At 41.0% G+C, this 21,813-nt stretch overlaps 1 protein-coding gene across 2 annotated transcripts in view; it reads left to right on the top strand.

The window, feature by feature from the left end:
* The window catches only part of LOC132831483 (casein kinase I), a 50,996-nt gene that overhangs the window by 11,042 nt on the left and 18,141 nt on the right, over positions 1 to 21,813 (top strand). For both annotated transcript variants that reach the window (XM_060849647.1, XM_060849646.1), the window contains exons 3-6: positions 6,884 to 6,994; positions 16,201 to 16,349; positions 19,741 to 19,969; positions 20,336 to 20,506. In XM_060849647.1, the coding sequence (XP_060705630.1) occupies positions 6,884 to 6,994; positions 16,201 to 16,349; positions 19,741 to 19,969; positions 20,336 to 20,506 (660 nt within the window). The remainder of the gene's footprint in view (positions 1 to 6,883; positions 6,995 to 16,200; positions 16,350 to 19,740; positions 19,970 to 20,335; positions 20,507 to 21,813) is intronic.

Raw genomic sequence — 21,813 nt, 5'->3', positions numbered from 1 at the left:
CTTAGTTTGGATGTGGAAGCTTTTGATCCCTTTCGATAGCTGTTGTCTCAATAGAATGCAGTGTGGTATCCTTTTCTGTGTATCTTTTTGTGGTAAGGTGAGGTGGTAAAAGCTTTCTAAGGGGGATTCCTTGCTATTCAAACAACATGTGATCTTTTATGTCTTCCTGAGCCTGCTGACATGCTCTGGACTTCAATTTTTAAGGCTGAGATGCTCAACAGGAGCCCTGTGCGTTCTCTCCTGATGCAGTATTTTAGAGCCTATGTGAAAATGGCCTTGATCCATTCTAAAGATTCAGCTGTGGTACTGTTAACCAGGCATGTTGGAGCTTGTCCTACAAGTTGCTGTTCAACAACAGGAATTTGGAAAAAAAAACGACTTGGAAACCAAACTTTGCCACCAGTCTCTAATTTCCATCTGCAATTAGTAAGGATTTTAAATGTTATTAACTGAGGGTGCAGGTCTTTTGTTTGTTACTGAGCAACCCTGTATTCGATGTTACACAGCACTTCCTTGTATGTTTTTTTTAAATGGGGAGTGGGGGGGAGGCTAATGAATGGTTTATATGTTACATTACTGTGCACAATTTTCTGATTTTAGAAAGCAGTATATTATCAGTGGTTATTGACCTCTGCTGAAGCTGCTCTCAAATATACGAATAACCTGGGCAACAGGTGAAAAAACTTTCTGCTTTTTGCCTCCTCCATCCCCCATCTTTCCCCTGCATTTTGCCAAGTTTAGATCCTTTAAACTGCAGCTTTTCATTCTTATGGTTTTCCTATTGTAATACACAATCTTTAAGAGTTTCCAGCGGTGAATTTTTTTTGAAGTGCAATGACGCTTCAAGTATTTGACGTACTGTTGTGCATCACTGCATTGTTCCATCAAATTGGCTTTTCCGAGATTACATGTTGCCAGCTTCCAAGTGAAATGCAATGGTCATCAATTAGTGGCTAGAGGAGTAAGGAGGAGAACATGGTCTAGCGATCCCCCACCACTTCCCACTGCAACACCGGTCATGGTCAATTTGAATGCTTTCATAAAACATATTCCAATGATGGAAGCAGACTTTTTTTTTGGAGTTGTTAAAATGCTTGCTGCAAATCTCTATTAAACTTCTTTAAAAGTAAAAATTATAAGCACAAATTGTTGTTCAGTTTTGAATATTGTTGTGTTTGCAGTTTGGAGTTCATGGGTTCATTTAATGCAGTTTTTGGAGATAATGTACTAAAAGTAGACCTAAGTTGTTTTTTTTTTTGTTTTCTTTCCTTCTGTGACTATAAAGCTAGAGTTTCATTTCCCATATCCCATTTCTTTGCATGGAATTTTCAAACATCTGCCACTGTATTTTGTGATCCCGCTGGGGTTTGAGATTCTCCCGTTGGGCCTCATTTGTATGTCTATCGAATCCTTCTATTCTCCACCCCCAACCCCACCCTTAAACATGATCCCAATTTGAACTAAAATCTTCTTTTTTTTAATGAAATGCTACCGTTTCTGTTTTTCTTCCCCATATCTTTGATTTTCCATGTGCCATTTAAAATCCGCCTTCCAAGCCTTTTTTTTTTGGATCATAATCTGCAAGCATGTTTGCAAAGGCTCAATCATTGCTTTGAGTTCTTCCTCAGTGATTGCCATAAACGTCTCATAAATGTGCATTTTATGCTTTGCTTTGCTTGTTTAATAAATGTAGCACACGTTTCGTAGCATTTTGAAGATGAAAAGCATGCGGTCATTGAGGGGAAAATGGTGTTCAAGGCATCAACAGATTTATTGTTTGACTTTGTCTGTCAGAGGTGGATGGATAGTATATTTGTCAGATGTGCAGCACGGAAACAGACCCTTCGGTCCAACTTGTCCATGATATCCCAACCTAATCCTAGTCCCACTTGCCATCATGATTTTTGATATTTGTTTTGTTCTCTGCTGAATCAGTTTTCACTTAATAGAGGCTGTCATCTATCTTGAAACCAATATTTGAGCTTTGCTCAGTGGTGCCATAAAGGCCAAAGTGATTGACCTTTCTTTAGTTGGATAGTGTTGTCAGAAGGATATGCTGTTGCCAGGCCAAAACTGAGAGAAATGGCTGGTGTTTCCACTTGGTCCAATTCATCATGTCAATTCATAAATGTGCACTTGTCGGGCAAAGATAGATAAAACTTGTCATCTGTTAAAGATTTGAGCTTATCCAATCCCCATGTGAAATGTTAGTTGTTCTGGTAACTGCTGCTGAGTCATCGCCACAACTGCAGGTGACCGAGTAATATTGAGATTTTTATCATGTGGGAACTTGAACAAATTATGAAAGAGAATTTTGACTATGTTGTACGAGTGGGTTACTGTTCTCTCTGATGCAAGTCATCTGTTTATGGTAACTGATGCAGTCGTATGCAGAATCCCAGGAACATTTGTCTTTTGTTTGGAGGATCCTGGAATTCTGTCCATTTTTTTTTCCCAACAACCGCAAGCAATGGGCTTTGTATTGCCTTAAGGGCATAAGAATTAGGCCATGTATACCTTGAGTATGCAACATCATTCTAAGCCAATCAACCGTAACCACTCTTTTTTTTCCCCTTCTTGTCACGTCCTTCTACCCCTCGATTTTCCTGTGTTTAAAAAGTTCTCCACATTTGCACGCACAACGTTTTGAGCTGAGAATCCCAAATAGATGGGAGAAGTAGCAGGCATTTATGGTGAAGAAGAACTCTTACAGGGATTTAAAAACTAAAACTTGAACATTTGTTAGTTTTTTTTTTAGTATTTTAACCTTCCTTTGAAATGGTAAAATTCCTGAAGCTGCTTTTGGGAAGTGTAATCTAATCAAACAGAATTTTAGAACATAGAATGGTGCAGCACAATACAGGCCCTTCAGCAGACGATGTGCCGAGCACTTTAGATTAAAGAAAAGATCAATTTAACGAACACATCCTTGAATTTTTATTGCTGTCCGTGTGTATAATCCAGTAGTCGCTTAAATGTCCCTAATGTCTCTGACTCTGTGACTGCCATTGGCAGTACATTCCACGCACCCACTACACCATGTAAAGAACCTACCTCTGACATCTCCCATATACCTTCCTCCAATCATCTTGTAAAATTATGCCCCCCACCATGACAGCAACCTTTGCCCTGGGGAAGCATCTCTACTTACACTCAGCCTCTTATCACCTTGTACACTTCTGTCAAGTCACTTCCCTTTCTTCCTTCTCTTCAGCATGAAAAGCCCTAGCTCACTCAACCTCTCTTCATAAGACAAACCCTTCAAATCCATGCAGGTTTAATCTCCTCTGCACCCTCTCTAAACCATCTACATCCTTCCTATAAGGTGACCAGAACTGACACAATATTCAGAGTGTGGTCGAACCAGAGCTTTATAGAACTGCAGCAAAACCTCGTGGCTCTTTAAACTCAATCCCCCGTTAGTGAAAGCTAAAATACTGTACACCTTCTTAGCAACCCTATATATTTGGGTGGCAACTTTTGTGGAATCTATGCTCATGGACCCCAAGATCCTGCTGTTCCTCCACACTGCTAAAAGTCCTGTCTCTACCTCTGCATTCAGCATTCCAGTTCAATCTACCAAAATGAATGCCTTTGCATTTATCCAGGTTGAACTCCATCTCCCACTTCTCGGCCCAGATCTGCATCCTGTCAATGTCTTGTTGTAGCCTGCAACAGCCCTTTACACTATCTACAACACCACTGACTGTTGTGTCATCAGCAAACTTACTAACCCACCCTTCCACTTCTTCATCCAAGACATTTCTATAAACCAAAAAGAGCAGAGGCCCTTTTGGGACACCACTGGTCACCAACCTCAAGGTGGAATACTTTCCATTCACTACCACATGCTGTCTTTCAGCCAGCCAATTCTGTATTCCGACAGCCAAGTTTCCCTGTGTCCCATACCTCCTAACTTTCTGAATGAGCCTACTGGTGAGAACCTTTTTTATCAAATGCCTTACTGAAATGCATATCCACCACATCCACTGCTCAATCTTCATCAGTTTGTCTCGTCACATCCTTCAAAGGATTCCATAAAGCTTGAGGCCTGACCCGCCCCTCTCAAAGGCATGCTGACTATCTTTTTAATCAAACTGTGTTTTTCCAAATAGTCATAAATCCTATCACTCAGAATTCTTTGCAGTTCCTTGCTTACCGCAGACTTAAGACTGGCTGGTCTGTATTTCCCAGGGATTTCCCTCTGCCCTCTCTTAAACAACATTCGCCTGCCTCCAATCAGCCAGTACTACCCTATGGAGAGCGAGGATGCAAAGATTGTCGTCAGAGGCTCCGCAGTCTCATTCTTTGCTTCCCATAGGGAGCTGTTTATTGTTGGAAAGGCTGCCCAAAGTTGGGATAAAAAAGGGTGGGTTTTAAGGAGCATGTTGAAGGAAGTGAGAGGTGTTCAGGTTTGCAGAAGTTGTCGGAACTTATTTAAATTCCTAGCTGTCTGGCTTTGAGACTCTAAAATAGCAAAATATTACATAAGTAAAAATGTGACGTACGCAATTGCCACTGGCCACCTGTCACAGGCTCACGCTCCCTGCTTTAGCTCCTTCAAGTACTACTGATTTTAAATTGCATTTCAAGTCTCAGCGAGTCACGCTGCTAGTCTGAATTGCTATTTATATTGTCACGGAGATTTTAAAAAATGACTAACTCTGTGACGGTTTTAATACAATGCATGTATTTTTGGAGCACTTAGTGAAGTTGTGCTGGGCTCTAAATGGGGAAACCAGTCAACCTCTAGTCACATGCTTAAATTATATAAATTTTGCTGATGAATACCGAGCTAAACTGTGATCTTGAATAAATGATATTTCAGTGATTAGGAAGGTAGCTATGAAGAATAAAATTCCTCACTCGAGTGAAGGACACCATTCGTATTTGAATCTTTCTTTATTCTTTCACAGCATTGTCAACACTCATATATTTACAGTTAGTGCAGGTCATTTTGATGGCTTTTCTGTCTCTGCAAGGCCCTGTCAACATTCACACTCTTCACAACTTGTGTGTTTAAGTTCAAGTTCCTTCTAGGATATGACTCCTTTTGCTAATTCTCTACAGTACCCCATCCGTTACTTACCATCTAACAGTTGCTGCCTTTAAGTTAAACTAAGCCTCAATTTGCTTGATTGGATTGATGTAAGAGATAATATGGTGCTATTCAGATAAGAGTTGAGTTGACGTGTTCGTGTAGCTGCATAGGTCTACAAAACAAGTGACAGTACTTCAAAAATAATTTGGCATCTTGATGGTAGTGATTTTTCATTTTTGTTATGCCTATCTTATTTAGACCAGAATCTCATTTCTCCCTGTTTAAAATTTCCTCCCCTGTGTGATTGTTTAAAAGTAATGTTGCGAGATTGGGGTGAATGAGCACAAGTGATCAGGACTTGGTGTTTGATGACTCCTAAAGAATAGTCTGCATGGTGAAACCTGGAAGAATTTTCAACTATTCCACTTCAATGTTTTCAGAAAACCTGATGGCTGCATAAAAAGGAGCCCTGTCATATCTTAAAAACAGCCAGAGCACATCCTGGTAGCTAAGTAAGGCTGGTGACAGTGGTAATACTTGGTACACTGGAGAATGCACAAGTCATAAACCATCATTTTATGACGCCACGTTTACTTTTGGTTCATTTGTGACAAATCTGCAACTACCTTTTGTTCTCTGTTTTGCATTAGTGCCAAATTTGGCATGTATGCCTGTGCGCACAAGCAGTCCTTGGCAAGGTTTTTAAAACAAAATCTGTTTGTATTACTCTTGAATTAAAAATAAAGGTAACTGTCTTGCTTGCAGAGACTTGCCAAATTTGCATCTTGTTGTGGTGATAACACACATCCTCTACTTAATACCAGTCTGAGTAAATGAGAAATCCTATTGTTCCTGACAGGACACCACAGCAACGAGATACTAATTGCTGCTATCTGTGTTGTTACCACACAGTTTCCTGTGGTTTGCATGCTAAGACCAGGATTAGGAACTGCCTTGACAGTGGTTCTTAAAACTCTTGCAGGCGATAACGATTGGATAAAGTGCTACCCCTATTATTGACATGCTGGACTGGATTTCTAACTTTTGTTAGATTATATTTTTGTCCAAAAACACTTCTGTTTTTGGACAGAGGACCCTGTTCTGCATGTTAGAATGTTTGGTCAGTAAGATAAATTGGAAGGCGACCTCCAGAAACTATTTTCAGGTTTGGAGATTTCCTTGTAGTGTTCATAATGGCTTTTTTTTTCATTGTGGCAGAAGTGGAAAAAGTGGTTGCTTTTGGTGCCACATTAGGTGGGGGGGGGAAAAAGAGTGGGGGAGCAGGGAGAGAGAGAGAGAAAGTGTCAGCCTGTGCATGAAAATCATTCAAGATTTGGTTTTGGTAAGGTTCCAGAGTTAAGTGAAACTCCTGGGTCACTCGTGTCCATTTTGTGGGTCATGTGGCCTCTTGTGCCATAACGTCTGCAGATCAGCTAGGCAATTGGCATTTCAGCTGAGCATTCCTCCTGGTAACCATGTATGTGCACTTAAGTCCCTGTATAGGCACACAGTGATTCTCGTTATCTCTTTCCTCTCCCACTTCCGAGACCATGGGTCAAAACGTAACATCACCAACCTGACTAATACAGCACAGACCGTAGATGAAACCTGGGGGCAAGCTTAAATCCATGTGTTGCTTGTGTTAGCAAGCTTGATGGTCTTATTATAAACACTTTGAATTACTTTAAATTTCTGTCACATTGCGTGACTGCTACCTAACATTTCTGACCATAGCTTATTTGTGAGAAATGCTTCAACAGATAAAGGACCTAAAGCCAGAAGCAATACTTTTTCCTTTCGCAGTTCTCACTGGTGAATGAAGTATTTCTCATTCTCTTTCAGGTGCAAACATCGCTACTGGGGAAGAGGTTGCAATAAAGCTGGAATGTGTCAAAACCAAACATCCCCAACTCCACATTGAGAGCAAGTTTTACAAAATGATGCAAGGAGGTGGTGAGTGCTCAGACAGTTTTGGATAAAGGTTTGGGGTGTGTTTGTTTATCAAAGGAGGCAAGGACTTCTGAGGACTATCCCCTTTGCTGTTGCGACTCCTGGAATCCAACTGTGATCTCAGGACCCCTCGTGTTTGGATTTTTTTTTTTCTGTCTATGTGGTATTGCAGACCAGTATTAACTTCTGTGCTAAAAGCTCCGTGTTGATGTGATTTCAATTTATAGCTAGTTTCATGGAATGCTCATGTAACTACAGAGGAGCCTCGATTAATCCGAACGAGATGGACGGGCACTATTTCATTTGGATAATTGATTTATTTGGTTAATTGATTTATCCTGTGGGGCTCTGAGTTTTCTGTGAAGTCTGCTCCCCATTCAGGAGAGTAGGTAGCAGCACACTGAGCGAAAGGCCCCGTTTTTTTTTCTCTCTCTAACCCTGTCCAACTCCCCGCTGAGCAGCCGGACTAGACCAGCGTTAAGACTGCTGCTGTCTTTGTGGGGTAAGTCTCCAAATAACACACACGTGCACATGCAACTTTTTGATAGGTTTCACCTTTGCCCTGTGCAGGACAGTGTTGGGGAGATTTTGGGGAAGGGAGGTTCAGGGTACACCCTCTCTGTAGAACTCTGGGGGGAGGGGGGACAGAGCGAGAGAAAAAAGGCAGGAGGTCAGTCATTTAGAGATGGTGCCTGGATGTCAGCGAGCAGAGTTTGTTTTTGATCATTGTACCTGTAAACAAGAGACTTGATCAGGGTTGAAACAGTTCTTTGTAACATTTCTATCGGGACCTTGAAATCCCCTTCGGATAATTCAATATTCTGATAAACGAGGTTCCCCTGTACTTAGGCAAGTTTTTTTAATCGTTGTTCAAAAGGTGGTAGTTTGCCCCTTGAATTACAGCAGTTTGAGAGATTTTCTGGTCCTCCTTTATTTTAAAATATTAAGTCAGGGCTTATGCTGTCCAAGCCAAACACACATTTCCTTCGTATCACAACACACTTCTAACTATTAAACTGCACCGTGCACCATCACCACTTTGTAGTACAAAGTTTTCGGAAGGGAAAGAAGGAAGGCAAATCAGTCCTTCCTTATGCTTTTCAGCTGTTTGAGTTGTGGAATTGTTTGGCCCCCAGTAGCTGCAGTGTAATGCTGTGCATGGTCCATGATCCAGTGGTGTATCGAGTTGCCAGGTGTGAGCTTTGGCCATATTGGCTAAGCTGCAATAGCTATACAAAAAAACAACATGGTTAGAGAATTTGGTAAAACCATTTGTTGGAATGTTTGGGAATTTTGTTTGTCTCGATCATTGGTGAACAGTGAGGGACTGTGGCTGTCATGCCTGAATTGATGGGGATGTTATACCTCAAAGTAAAAGTATATCTTTTTGAGGCCTCACTGGGGAGAGGAATTCTTGCAGTTACATGATCTGTCTAATGAGCAACTAGTCTGCAACATCCAGAAGTATCTCTGCCTTGTTGCATTATGGTGCAACTAGTAAGGTTTTATATTAAATCGTGTATTTCAAACTTGTTTCAAATGCAGCATTCTGTGCAGTTCTACATCAATTTTCATGCATATGTTATAGGAAGGAAATGATCTGATTCCTAGTTATACAGCTGCTTTGTAGTATAGAGCTAGTGTCTTGCTGGGGGAGAAAAGGCACAATATTGAACTAATGTTTTACGCTCATGGGAAGTTTTAAAAAAAACTTACAAGAATGTAAAATCTCTCCAGGACCAACAATTTGTATTGCATAAGGAGAGAATGCTGGTTGGTCGGCAAGTCATTGTCATGGAAAATGCACGAGGGAATAGCTGTTCTCCTTTTTCTGTCCCCACCCCACTTCTTAGAAAAAAAAGTTTTTTAGTTGATGAAGAAGCTTGGAAATGCTTTCTGTTCACAAAAGACAGGCCCAGCAAACATGTCCATATGTTGTACCTTTTTCAACCATACAAATGCTGGGGAGAGTGCCATTCCCTAGCGTATTCATGACAGCATCTCTACCAAGCATAGTCAACTTGCCAACCAATCAAACATTTTTTTTTCAAGGTGTGTATATTGTTACCTTGAGATTTGATATTCTTGTGAATATGTCCTGATGAGTGCAAATCAAAAAATGTCTCTCTTAAACAGTCATGTTTTTTCTGGAGACTCTCCTATGAATGTGCCTATATGAGAGAAACTTGTGATGTAGGGTTGGATTGAGCACTTTCTCCATTCTGGATTCATTTAAAATGTCATAAGGTGTGAAGACAGAATTTCCATTGTGCTAAGTATGGGTTACAGCAGATGATATAAATATTTAATTAGTTTGTGGGATGTGGGTGTTGTTGACTAGACCTGGATAAGTTAATATTGAGCTGCTTCCCTGTTCTACTGTCATCCATATGATGGCTGAAAATGTGTTGCTGGCTAAAGCACAGCAGGTCAGGCAGCATCTCAGGAATAGGGAATTCGACGTTTCGAGCATAAGCCCTTCATCAGGAATGAGAGAGAGTAGCCAAGCAGGCTAAGATAAAAGGTAGGGAGGAGGGACTTGGGGGAGGGGCGATGGAGGTGGGATAGGTGGAAGGAGGTCAAGGTGAGGGTGATAGGCCGGAGTGGGGTGGGGGCGGAGAGGTCAGTAAGGAGATTGCAGGTTAGGAGGGCGGTGCTGAGTTGAGGGAACCGACTGAGACAAGGTGGGGGGAGGGGAAATGAGGAAACTGGAGAAATCTGAATTCATACCTTGTGGTTGGAGGGTTCCCAGGCGGAAGATGAGGCGCTCCTCCTCCAGCCGTCGTGTTGTTATGTTCTGCCGGTGGAGGAGTCCAAGGACCTGCATGTCCTCGGTGGAGTGGGAGGGAGAGTTAAAGTGTTGAGCCACGGGGTGGTTGGGTTGGTTGGTCCGGGCGGCCCAGAGGTGTTCTCTGAAGCGTTCCGCAAGTAAGCGGCCTGTCTCCCCAATATAGATGCACTCATACATTCGCTATCCTGTTAGGAAGGAAGTGCTAGGTGCAAAAGCAAGGAAGGCTGTGGTGAGTGAAGTACTTGTGTTCTTCCTTGTGAAAGCTCTGGCCTCGAAAGAAACTGTCCCACTGACACTAGGCAAATTGGATGCATTGAGATGATGTTGAACTGTGTGGCTCAGTGTGTTACTTGCATGTACAGCATTCCAGCTTCTACTCTGTGAAATGAAGGCAATTTTCAGCCCAAAGTATTTCACCCTAATAACAGCTAATACAGTCAGCATACCAAGCATGCTGCCTGAAATCCAATTTTAGCATTTGAGGCTTCTCATAAGTGTTTCAATCTTTACCATTTTTTTGCTTGTTTACTTGCACTTTACAGTTTTTTGTTTAAGTATTTTTTTTTGTAATTCTGTATATAATTTGCTATATTGGCATTATTTGCATTTTGACTCTTAATGTATTTGTTCTCCCACCCCCATCTATTGTTACGCGTTTTTCTCAATGTGAAAAGAGATTTCTCAAATCGAAAATTGCTTTGTACTTCAAATACTGAGTCTTTTCCCTTTTTGAAATGGAGTATTGGAGCACAGTGGTTGTGTCCCTGGATTAGGCACCATACAGTGACAAATAGCATACAGTTGTGGGTGCTGTGTTATAGGAATGATGTGAATGCGTTGGCAAGAATTCAAAGTGATTTACTGAAACGATTCCAGGAATGAGTAACTTCAGTTAGAAGAAGAGATTGAAAGAGTTTCTCAGAGTAGAAAGCTGAGATGAGATTTTGAAAATCTCTTTTGAAAATCATGAGTGGGCTAGGTAGGTTAGACAGGGAGAAGCGGTTCTGCTCCACTCCTAAAAGAGAGAAGAATGAAGGGGTATAGATTTAAAGTGGTTTGTGAGGAAAAACATTCTTTATACGATGCGTAGTTAGGGATGGAATGCACAGCCTGGAAGTGTGATGGAGGCAGTTTCAGTTCAAGTATACTCCATGCTCTTGGATGATCATGTCTATCCAAATGATGTACGGAGGTATGGAAGAAAGGCAGGAGATTGGCACAAGATAACAGAACCGGTATAAGATCCTTGGTGGACGTGGAAAGGATATTTCCTCTTGGTGGGAGTCCAGGGGGATTTTTTTTTTAAAAAACAAAATTGGGAAGGACCTGGAGTGATGGTTTGTCCTGGCACCTTAAAGGATCTGTGGACAAAGTTAATATGCTTAAGATGGCAAACAGGAAACTTGCCTTTAACAATCATGCCATTGATTCTGAGAGCAGGGAGCTTATGATGGAGCTGTACAAAACTTTGGCTAACTCACAGCAGGAGTACTGAGAGAAGTTCTGAACACCACTCTACAGGATGGATGTGATTGCACTGGAGGAGCTGCAGAGGAAATTCAACAGGATACTGTCTGGCTTGTAGCATTTTTTGGCTGTGAAGAAAGGCTGGATACGTTTGGGATGTTTTCCTTTTGGGGAGAGCAGGCTGAAGAAACATGGACTGAAACAGCTGTTCCCCTTGGCTGAAGAGTCAGTAACAAGGGAGCATAATTTTGAAGAGAATGGTAGCAAGTTTTAAGAGTTTTGAAGAAATTTTTTTTTCCCAACCAGAGGTTGGTGGAAATCTGGAATACACAGCCTGGAGGTTAGTAGAGGTAGGAAACCTCAAATCTTTCAAAAGAACATGGATGAGCAATTGAAATGTCTGTAATAATTCAAGGCTGTGGGCCAAGTGTCAGAAAGTGGGATTAGTGGGGATAAGTCAGTGCAGATCTGACAGGCTGCAGGGCCTAAACTGTCCTGTATGACTGGCTCGAACGATGTAGTTTCTCTGAAATGATCTAACTTGTCTCGCCCCAGGTGTTAGCTCACCACCTCCTTTTTGGAGGGTGATTGGGATAACCAAGGAATGCTGGCCTTACCAGCAATGTGTGCATCATGGGAAAGAAACTGTTTCAGATTTAATCCAGTTCTCTCAACTTGTCAGAGATGACCCAGTTCTTCTAATCATTCCTCAAAGTTGAAGTCGTTTATCAATACTGTTTAAAATTGAATCTCTCCAGCATTGCATTTGCGGTTGTTTGAAGAGCCCGCTTTCACACTGCAGTTAACTTGGCCAAACCTACCTTGGTTGGTTAATTTTTTTTTCAAGAAATTCACTCTTTGGTGAAAGTGACCATACACCGCTGACAGATTTCAAGCTGAAAGCTTCATTCTGAGCTAAGAAAGAGCTGTGATGCAAAGAAATTAGCAGTCAGTGAATTTGAAAGATGATCAAAGTAGATTTTTTAAAATTAGGAAGGACTTTGATAGGGTTGACACAGAGCAGATGTTTCAGTTAACGGAGGAGCAAAACTAAAGGCCATCTGTCAGAATGTTACAGCTTCCTGGGGTAGCATGCGGAAATCAAACCCTACTATTCCTTGTGCTGTCACAAATGTGAACATTTGATTTAACCACCGAACTGTTCAATTTTACTGAACTGTCCAATTCCATTTAGCAGTATACACACTCCAGATTTTTGTAAAATAAGTAAATAGATGTTGTGAACCGACTGGCTTTTAAACAACAAAAAGAGTTGAATACTAATCCATAACTCCGACTTAAACTCTGCTTTCTTAAAATTCCCAAAGACCTACAGACACCGAGCAGGCAAATATTGTGGGTACCACCGTATCAACAAAGTTAGTGTGGCGTGGTTCTGGTAGCAGTCTGGGTTACAGATGTAAATAACTTTCTCATTTAGTCACCTTTTGGGACTCTGATGACCCAAGATTGTCGACAGATTTAAATCTGTCGTTCATCCCTTTTGGAAGATACTCCCTCTCCCGCCCCTCAAGGGAATTTACAGAGTGTAGCTAGCTACTTGGAAGTTATTTTAATTTTTCCCCTTGCAAAAGGGGGTGAGAGATTTAGCTGCTTGCCTTTTCCTAGCCTGGATGTTTTTGTTGTATTCTGTTGAAGCATAAGACAATTGCACAGTAAACTATCAAACATAGAAACACCGAAAATAGGTACAGGAATAGGCAATTTTTAGACCTTCGAGCCTATACTGTACCACTATTCGATATGATCATGCAGTTTCAATATTCCACTCGCACTTACTTCCATACCTCCTTGATTCCTTTAGCCACAGGACCATGTCCAGCTCCTTCTCGAATATATCTACCAAACTGGACCCAACAACTTTTTTTTCAAGAAGTTGCTAGTATGCTGAGCACTCCAGAACATGCGCAATAGGTCTTGGTTGAAAGGCAAATCAAGTGTCTGTCACTGGGCAAAACTGTTCTGAACACAGCTGCAGAACTGAAATGTCTAGCATCCTCTCCCGTTTTGACTATGGCAATATTGCAGATACAGCTCTCGAGTTCTGGCAGTTTGTTTTTAAATCTGGTTCCACAGTCCCTTGATCCTAAACAATGTCTCTTCCATTTTAAGTAAGTGGTATTCACAATAGCCATTAATAAATTCAGTGGAAAATTCAGGAGAAACTCCTTTTACCCAGAGTGGTTAGAATATAGAATTGTTGTCTTGAGGAGTAGTTAAGTTTGATGCATTTAGACTGAAACTAGAAACATTATATTCCTTTCCTCCTGTGGTTCCACTTGATGGGGTGGGAGCAGGTGCATGTAGAGCATGAACACTGTGGCTCATTCAATCTGACTTGTTTCTGTGCTCAAGTGTAAGTTACCACGTCCATTTGTAAATGTTTTAGTTCCAAGTGCAACTGCAGTGTTTAGTTATTTTACTATTTGGTGATTATTTTTTTCTCTCTCTATTTGGAATAGATTTGCTTGCATTAGAACTGGAATTTTAAGAAATTGGTTTGCTTTCCTCTTCCTGCAATAGATCTAACCACATTCAAATGAAGGAGGAAAATGAGGTGGTGGTACTAGATTCTACCAGAGCATGTGCAATCCTCACCAATATAAATAACATGCTAGAGTGCACAACAAACCAGTCAGCCTTAGAAAATGTATTGAGGTTTCAGAATTGAAAGGAGCCCTCTTGAAGTCTGATCTTTCAGATGCTAAGTTCGCAATCTATTGTTGCTCATGTGTTGTGTTTAAGAATTTGTTCTCTTGTTTTCTCCCTCGCCACCCCTCCCACTTCCCCTTATTTTTAGAGTTTAATTGAAATTCTTGTGTAAACGCTACTTAAGTGTGCTATGTTTCCAGAATTTATTAACTTGTTTTGTGCTGGACAGAGTGAAAGTTGGTTTTCCCAGGGAATGGGACCTGATATTGAGTAACAAGTAGATTCTCTCTCAACTCTTCCTCAATCCAAGTATTGCAACATTTTTCAAAGTATGTTTCACAAGAAGTCAAAGTGTCTTGCAGAACTATATTTTAAGGGAAGTACAGCAAGAAATGTTTGTGTCCAGAGGCTTGGCAAGGAACAGGGAGTATAGTACAGAACAGTATGATAGGACTGGAATGGAATGCAGAAGTTGGAGTTGTGGTAGCTGATCTGCAACTATTGTGATGGAATACTTCTGTTAGTTCCTTAGGCTTCCATATGAGACAAGAATATTTCAGTACTGAACAATTCAGTGAACCTTTGTTACTCTACCTAATATCTAAATAGGCACACTACAGTTGCAGGCACTTTCATGTTAGGGTTCAAGCTAAATACTGCAGCATGCTTCCTTCAGCATGTCATGCTGTAAGAAGAATTTTTAAGGTAGAGATTTGAGACCTTTTTTATAGCATTACATCATATACCATGATTTGGTGATATGAGCATGTCTCTTCCAGGTCTATCGTGTATCTGTTGAGAGATTTAATGCAACAGGAATGAGGTCAATGTGCTGTTTGTGTTTCTTTCAATTGTTCAGAGTAATCTTAATTGTATGGCAAAAAAAAACTCATCTAGGTATTATTGTTGGCTGGTCTGCTGTTATACTGAAGGTTTTGAGCTGATGGGTGAGCAGAGGTGTGTATATGTGTGGCATTTTCTGCTGCCATCTCTTGTTAGTAAAAGCTAACAATGCTGCAATTACATCACCGTTCTTCATGAGAATTTGGCCTTGCTTTCCCTACTTGCAGTCAGGCACTTTTTTCCTACCAATGACAGCCATGATGTAGAGATGCCAGTGTTAGATTGGCGGGGGGTGGGGGGAGGTGGGACATAAAGGTTAGAAGGCACATGACACCAGGTTATAGTCCAACAGATTTATTTAAAATCACAAGCTTTCAGAGCATTGCTTCTGCTAAAGGAACAGCACTCCAAAAACGTGATTTTAAATAAACCTGTTGGGCTTTAACTTGATGTTGTGTGACTTCGGACTTTGACTACCAACAATCGTCCAAACCTGGATTCCACAGTCGGCCACTTCTATATCACTGGATGGCTATCAAAGGCAAGGTGACTTTTTCTGCCTCTAACTTGTGTTTCTAGATTTAAAATTATTTTTCAGTACACTACACTAAATGGACCCAGTGAGGCTATTTAAACAATGTTGCTATAAAGTATTAAAGTTTCCACCAAGAATGATACATCCAGTCAACCAAATATGCCTCCAAATTTGTGCAGATATATATCTTTGTCTAAGATTCAGTAATTAAGTGTGGTGTGGAAATGCACATGTGTAGAGGTTTTAATCCAATTCTGTATTACTTTGCTCGGCTAAATATGATCTTTAAATCATAGACAGAAGCCACAGCTGTTCCAAGCATGCATATTGTAACAATTGACTCCACATTAGCTGTTCCAAATTATCAGCTTGTCGGATTACTATAAATTAAACCTGGGATTTAATATATTTTTTCTTTTGAGCTGTCATCATGAGGCAATGAAACATTGAGATTTCTACCGAGCTGCTGGTTTAGTAGGGTTTTCTGATCCAAACATTTAAACGTCATTTCCTGCTCGAAGCCCCACGTGCCCAGGCATGTGTTATAAATGTGTTTTTTTAAGATGTAGCAAAAGCGTACTGCAGTGGTGCAGCTGCCATGATTACATCATCTGGTCTGGAATTTTTACACAGATGCACAGAACTGAATTTTAATTGCAATGGGTTCTGAATGTCCGTTTATTAGAGTGAGAATTTTCTATACGCAGCAACAACATCTTTTGGCATTTTGGTTCTCTCCTATGTGCATGCTGTATTGTTGGGATGTTCTGAGAGGAGCTCTGTTCCACCAGCTGGTAATTGTGCGACTTCATTGAATGTGATTTTTTAAAAATCACTACTCACTTTGCGACTGTTGTGTGTCTGATGGTGACCTGATATGTTGTTGGGTTCTGTCTGCAGTTGGGATTCCCTCGATTAAATGGTGTGGTGCTGAAGGAGATTACAACGTGATGGTGATGGAGCTGCTGGGTCCTAGTCTCGAAGACCTCTTCAACTTCTGCTCCCGCAAGTTCAGTCTGAAGACTGTGCTCCTCCTTGCAGACCAGATGGTATGGATTTTCAGGGTTTTACAAGTGGGAAGAGGGTTGAGAGCATTGGGGTTGTGTAACCGCTGACACACTCATCTTTCTCCTGATGCCTGTATCTTGACTCTGAAGTGGATCCATACGCGTGTCACTCTTATCCTTGCTCAAGCAAGTTGGCTTTTGACCCAGCAACACTTTTTTTTAATAAACATTTTCATCCGTTTAATTAAAACCCTTTTATGTACATTTGCCTTCCTACATTTGTAACCATCCTTGGCTGTGCAGTCCTCTCTTTTTTTTAAGATGTCAATTCTGGAATCTTGTGCATCCTGACTTTAATTACTTTCTTCAACAGTCTTTCCATGCCTTGGCACCACGTTCTGGAATTCTCTCACTCCCCTTGTCTTTACCCACCTCTAGTAGTTCAGTGTAAAATGTCTCTGCTTTTATAAAGCACCTTATGATTTATATGGTTTTAAAACCCCAGAAACTGCTGGAGAAACTCAGCATGTCTGGCAGCATCTGTTGGAAGAAAGCAGTGTTGATGTTTCAAATCCAGTGACTCCTTATCAGGGGACAAAAAAAAGAGTTCTGAAGAGTCCCTGGATTCGAAATGTTAGCTCTGCGTTCTTCTGACACGTTCTGCCAGACCTATTGAGTTTCTCCAGTTTCTGTTTTTATTTGATTTCCAACATCTATTGTTCTTTTTGTTTTTATTTTGTGATAGAAGTATCTCATTAAAGGTGTTATATAAATACAAAGTCATTGCTTGTTCCTTGATATTGGAATGACCAACAGGCACTGTCATTTCACACTATAACTCAAATGTCCAAGTTTAGAAATGATACTCTAGAACAATAGAGGATGGAATGCAAGGAAAGTGAAAACAGTAGATACACTCTTCATTCAGAATTTTAATTCTAATAGCTAAAGTCTGTAAAGTCATGTTGTCCATGGCCCAGCTTTGCCCTTTCAGAAAGGTCGTTGCTGAGCTGACAATCCTCAAGGAGAAAGTGAGGACTGCAGATGCTGGAGATCAGAGCTGAAAGTGTTGCTGGAAAAGCGCAGCAGGTCAGGCAGCATCCTAGCAGCAGGAGAATCGACGTTTCGGGAATGAGCCCTTCTTTCCTGAAGAAGGACTCATGCCCGAAACGTTGATTCTCCTGCTCCTTGGATGCTGCCTAACCTGCTGCGCTTTTCCAGCAACACATTTTCAGTCTGACAATCCTCAACCCCACTTTCCTGCTTCCTCTTCATAGTCCTCGATTCTCTTTGATTGGAGAATCTCCGTCTCGGCCTTGAGTATATTTAACAACCCATCCTTCAGTAAAGAATACCACAGATTCCCACCCTTCTGAGAGAAAACAGTTCCTCCTCAACTCTCTTAAATGGCCAATCCCTTATTCTGAGATAATCCCCTCTGGGTATAGACTCCTATAAGGGGAAACAACCTTTCTGAATCTAACCTTTCAAGTCACCTAAGATTCTTGTATGCTTGAGAAATGTCATCTCTTACTGTCTTCTGAGCTCCAATGACATCAGTCTAATGAGCACATTCCACCCCCCACTCCCCGCCAACCAGTGTATCTTTCTTTAGATAAGAGACCCAGAGCTTTGCAGGATTCCAGTTGTGGTTTGACGATACCTTAAAGTTTTAGGAAAACTCCCTTATTTGAAACATTCCATTTTCCTTCTGTATTGCCTGCTGAACCTTTTTGAGACTTAGGCATGTGGACTCCCAAATCCTTCTGTGGTGTAACCTTCTGCAGTCATCCTCCATGTAAACAATATTCGGTTCCTTTTTATTCTTGCTGCTGATGTGTATAATTTTTATTTTCCCACATTTCTAGTTTGTCGGTCAAGCTTTTGCGTACTCGTGTTTTATACATAATCCCTTTGCAGGTTGAGGTTATCCTCATCACTGGCCTTCCGACTTATTTCTGTATTATCCGCAAACTTAGTACATTCATTTTTCCATTAATATGTATTGCAAGTAATTGTAACCCTCCACTAATTAGATGTCATCCTGAAAATGCCCCCTTATTCCAACTTGATTATTAGTTAACTAATTTTCTTTTTAAGCACATGTAGTACTCCCAAAACCATGGGGGTTCATTTGAATAGCCTAATAGGTAGTATCTAAAATGTCTGCTGAAAACCCAAATGCATTGCATCTGTTGCTTCACCTTTTTGACTATCCTAACTCTACCCACCAAAATATTCTTAAGTTTGTTAGGGTATGGTTTTTTCACATTCATGATGCTATTATGCCTTTCATAATAGATGCAGCATTTTCCCAATAGCAGGATGATAGGTAACTTCAGGCCTGTTAGCATAATTTGTTTTCTGTCTTTATTTTTTAAAAAGGGTAATGTTACATTGACAGTTTTCCGATCCTGAGGTTTTTCCTTAATCCAGGAGTAATTGAGAGGTTACTACCAGTGCATCCACTAGCTCTAGCTCCTTCTTTTAATATCCTTGGATGCATTCCATTGTGCCTGGGGATTGTATGATCTTTAGCCCTACTACTTTTCTGTGTCACTTTTTTTTTCTGTAATTGGTATTTATTTAATTCATTTCCTCTTCCTCTTCTCTTTTCTCCCTCCCCCCTAATGATCTAGTGATTTTGAAATGCTGTTAGTGTCTTCTACTGGAGAGACTGATGCAATGTATTTTCTTAACTCCTATGCCATTTCTTGGTTCTCCATCATTATGTCAGCCTCGTTCTCAAAAGGGCCTGTGTTCCTTGAGCATCTTTCCTTTTCATATGTTTTTAAGCAAGTTCTCACTATCTATCTGGATGTTACATTCTAATTTCTCCTAAATTTATCTTCTTTTTTTGTATGTTTTAAAAACTTTCCCAATCCTATTTCTTACTACTAAATCTTTGCACATTTGTATATTTTCTCTTTCAGTTTGATGCTATTATGAACTTGCTTAATTAACCCTGATTGGCTTATCCCTTTCCTACAGTTCTCCTTTCTCACTGGGATATATCTTTGCTGTGGATCATTAAATATTTTCTTAAATGTCTGCTTTTGCCCTTCAACCCTCTGATACTAAACCCCTTTCCCAGTTACTCCTGTCCCTTGGCAAATAAGGGTCTGAAGTTATACTTGCCCTCCTTTTAATGCGAAAGCCCTCATCTTTTAAAGAGAACCATTCTGAATCTTAAAGTGTGGAGTTGCTCCTTAGTTACCTGGCAGAATTAATAATGGGGGAAAATGTCAGCTTACAGGAAATGGAGAGGTTTGAGATCTTAAATAACTTTTAAAAGGATGTCTGTCGCGAGAAGCAAACTGAGGTGAAGTTGGTGAATCCTTGTAAGCTAATGTGTTAACCATTTTTGAAGGAGCAGATTGCTGCATCCTTGATTTGTGATCCCTTGTACTCACGACTTAATTATTTTTCTCAGATCAGTCGAATTGAGTACATTCATTCCAAAAACTTCATCCATCGTGACGTTAAACCAGACAACTTCCTCATGGGCTTGGGCAAGAAGGGCAATCTGGTTTATATCATTGACTTTGGCTTGGCCAAGAAGTACCGTGATGCACGGACTCACCAACATATCCCATACCGGGAAAACAAGAATCTGACCGGCACAGCGCGATATGCCTCCATCAACACTCATCTGGGCATTGGTGAGCAAGTGGTCACTCTGACCTAAGTAGTACCTACTGAAGAAAAGGCACTAGAGGGCTCCTAAGAATTGGAAAACCTAGCAGGAGAGAATGGTTGTTTGGATTGTGGGGTGCTGGTGGCGGTGTGGGAAGCAGTGATGTCAGTGTGTATGGACTGAGGATCTAGTAAGCCAGATTGCCTAACAGGGCTTCTGTCAGCACAAGAGAAAATTTACTTTAGAAATATTTTGACATTTGGAATTGAGAGATGCCTTTTCACAAATAAATGGGGTGGTGTTTTCAACATAATCCCTTTTAATGCCACTGCTCGTTATTCTAAGTAAATCTTGGCTCCTGACTCTTGTAAATAACAAAAAATCTCCACAGAACAAAGTCGCCGTGATGACCTGGAGTCACTGGGTTACGTCCTGATGTATTTTAACTTGGGCTCGTTGCCATGGCAGGGACTCAAAGCAGCAACAAAACGGCAGAAGTACGAGCGCATCAGTGAGAAAAAGATGTCAACTCCAATTGAAGTGCTGTGCAAGAGCTATCCATGTGAGTTCCCCTGGTTCCTGTTCAAAGTGGTTGCAACTGTTTATGTAGGGACGGTACCTAGTTTTAAGAGCCACGTGGATTATTTCTCTTGTGGCCCTGCCCTTTCCTAATGACATAGACTTCAGTATTCCTCCAATTCCATGGCTAAGCTGCTGTCATTTTGCAATAGAAGTTAGATGGTGAGGTAGTCAAACAAGAAAAAACATTGTGCACAAACCTAGTTGTGTCCTTATTCTGTCATTGTCTGTCTGACATTTGCAGTATGGTCACTGAGCAGCTATCTCACCTTCGTGATCTGTGTGTCTGTGCACACTCCCAATATTCTGGCATTGCCTCCTCCTCCGTCCTTGCTCCCACAAGTGTCCCAACATGGCTTCTCCACTTCCACATTGCATATGAGTCATTTGTGCCTCTAGCCTAGTGGCTCTGGATGCTACATAATGGAGTCGATGCTTTGATGCATTTAATGTAGTACAGAAGTAAACCCACACTGGTTCCAAGGTTGCGCACAAATGCAAATTTCTCTTTTGAGGGGATACAGAGGGGCCCCGCAGCACTTTCCCACAGGCTCCTATCCCTCCGTTATTCTGCAGCACCTACATTATGTCTAGAGTAACTTTATATTTCAAGTTGTCTGGCTATTAAGACCTGCTGCTGAGCTGTTCGATAGGTGGGCCCACCCTGGCAGAGACTTTACTGTGATGCCAATTTTGCCAGTTCACCGAATTTAATACCAAGTCTGCTGTAAGTGAGTCGGCCACTTTTCACCTAATGGGATTCTGCTGAACATAAGACAGAATGACATTGTGTCTGTTGTCTTATCACTAACTTCTCATTCAGTCTTGGATTGTACAATTGAAGTTGCATAAAATTCCCAGAGTCCATCACTGACGTTGCTGAGCTGACATGGAGCCCTCTGACCAGTGTACTGTCATTCTGGTAGATGATGTTTCTATTCATGTCAGCCATGCCTCCGCTTTTAAATACAGTTAGCTAATTTCAAATATCCTGATGTATAGTACAGCTATAGGTGCATCCTTTAAATTATGTTAGATTTTTAAAAAATACGTCACTTTGTGAAGTGTTCTAATAAAATTGCAGGGTCTGACTCTGGCCGAGCAAATTTCTGAATGGGAATAGATTAGATTAAATTAGATTTAGATTAGCTTCCTTACAGTGTGGAAACAGGCCTTTTGGCCCCTCAAGTCAACACCGACTCTCTGAAGAGTAACCCACCTAGACCCATTCCCCTCTGACTAATGCACCTAACACTATGGGCAATTTAGCATGGACTATGGGAGGAAACT

The sequence above is a fragment of the Hemiscyllium ocellatum genome, chromosome 33 (assembly GCF_020745735.1).
Source record: "Hemiscyllium ocellatum isolate sHemOce1 chromosome 33, sHemOce1.pat.X.cur, whole genome shotgun sequence".
NCBI classification, from domain to species: Eukaryota; Metazoa; Chordata; class Chondrichthyes; order Orectolobiformes; family Hemiscylliidae; genus Hemiscyllium; species Hemiscyllium ocellatum.
The sequence above is the reverse complement of the archived record's forward strand: the minus strand, read 5'-3'. Positions and strand labels throughout refer to the sequence as shown.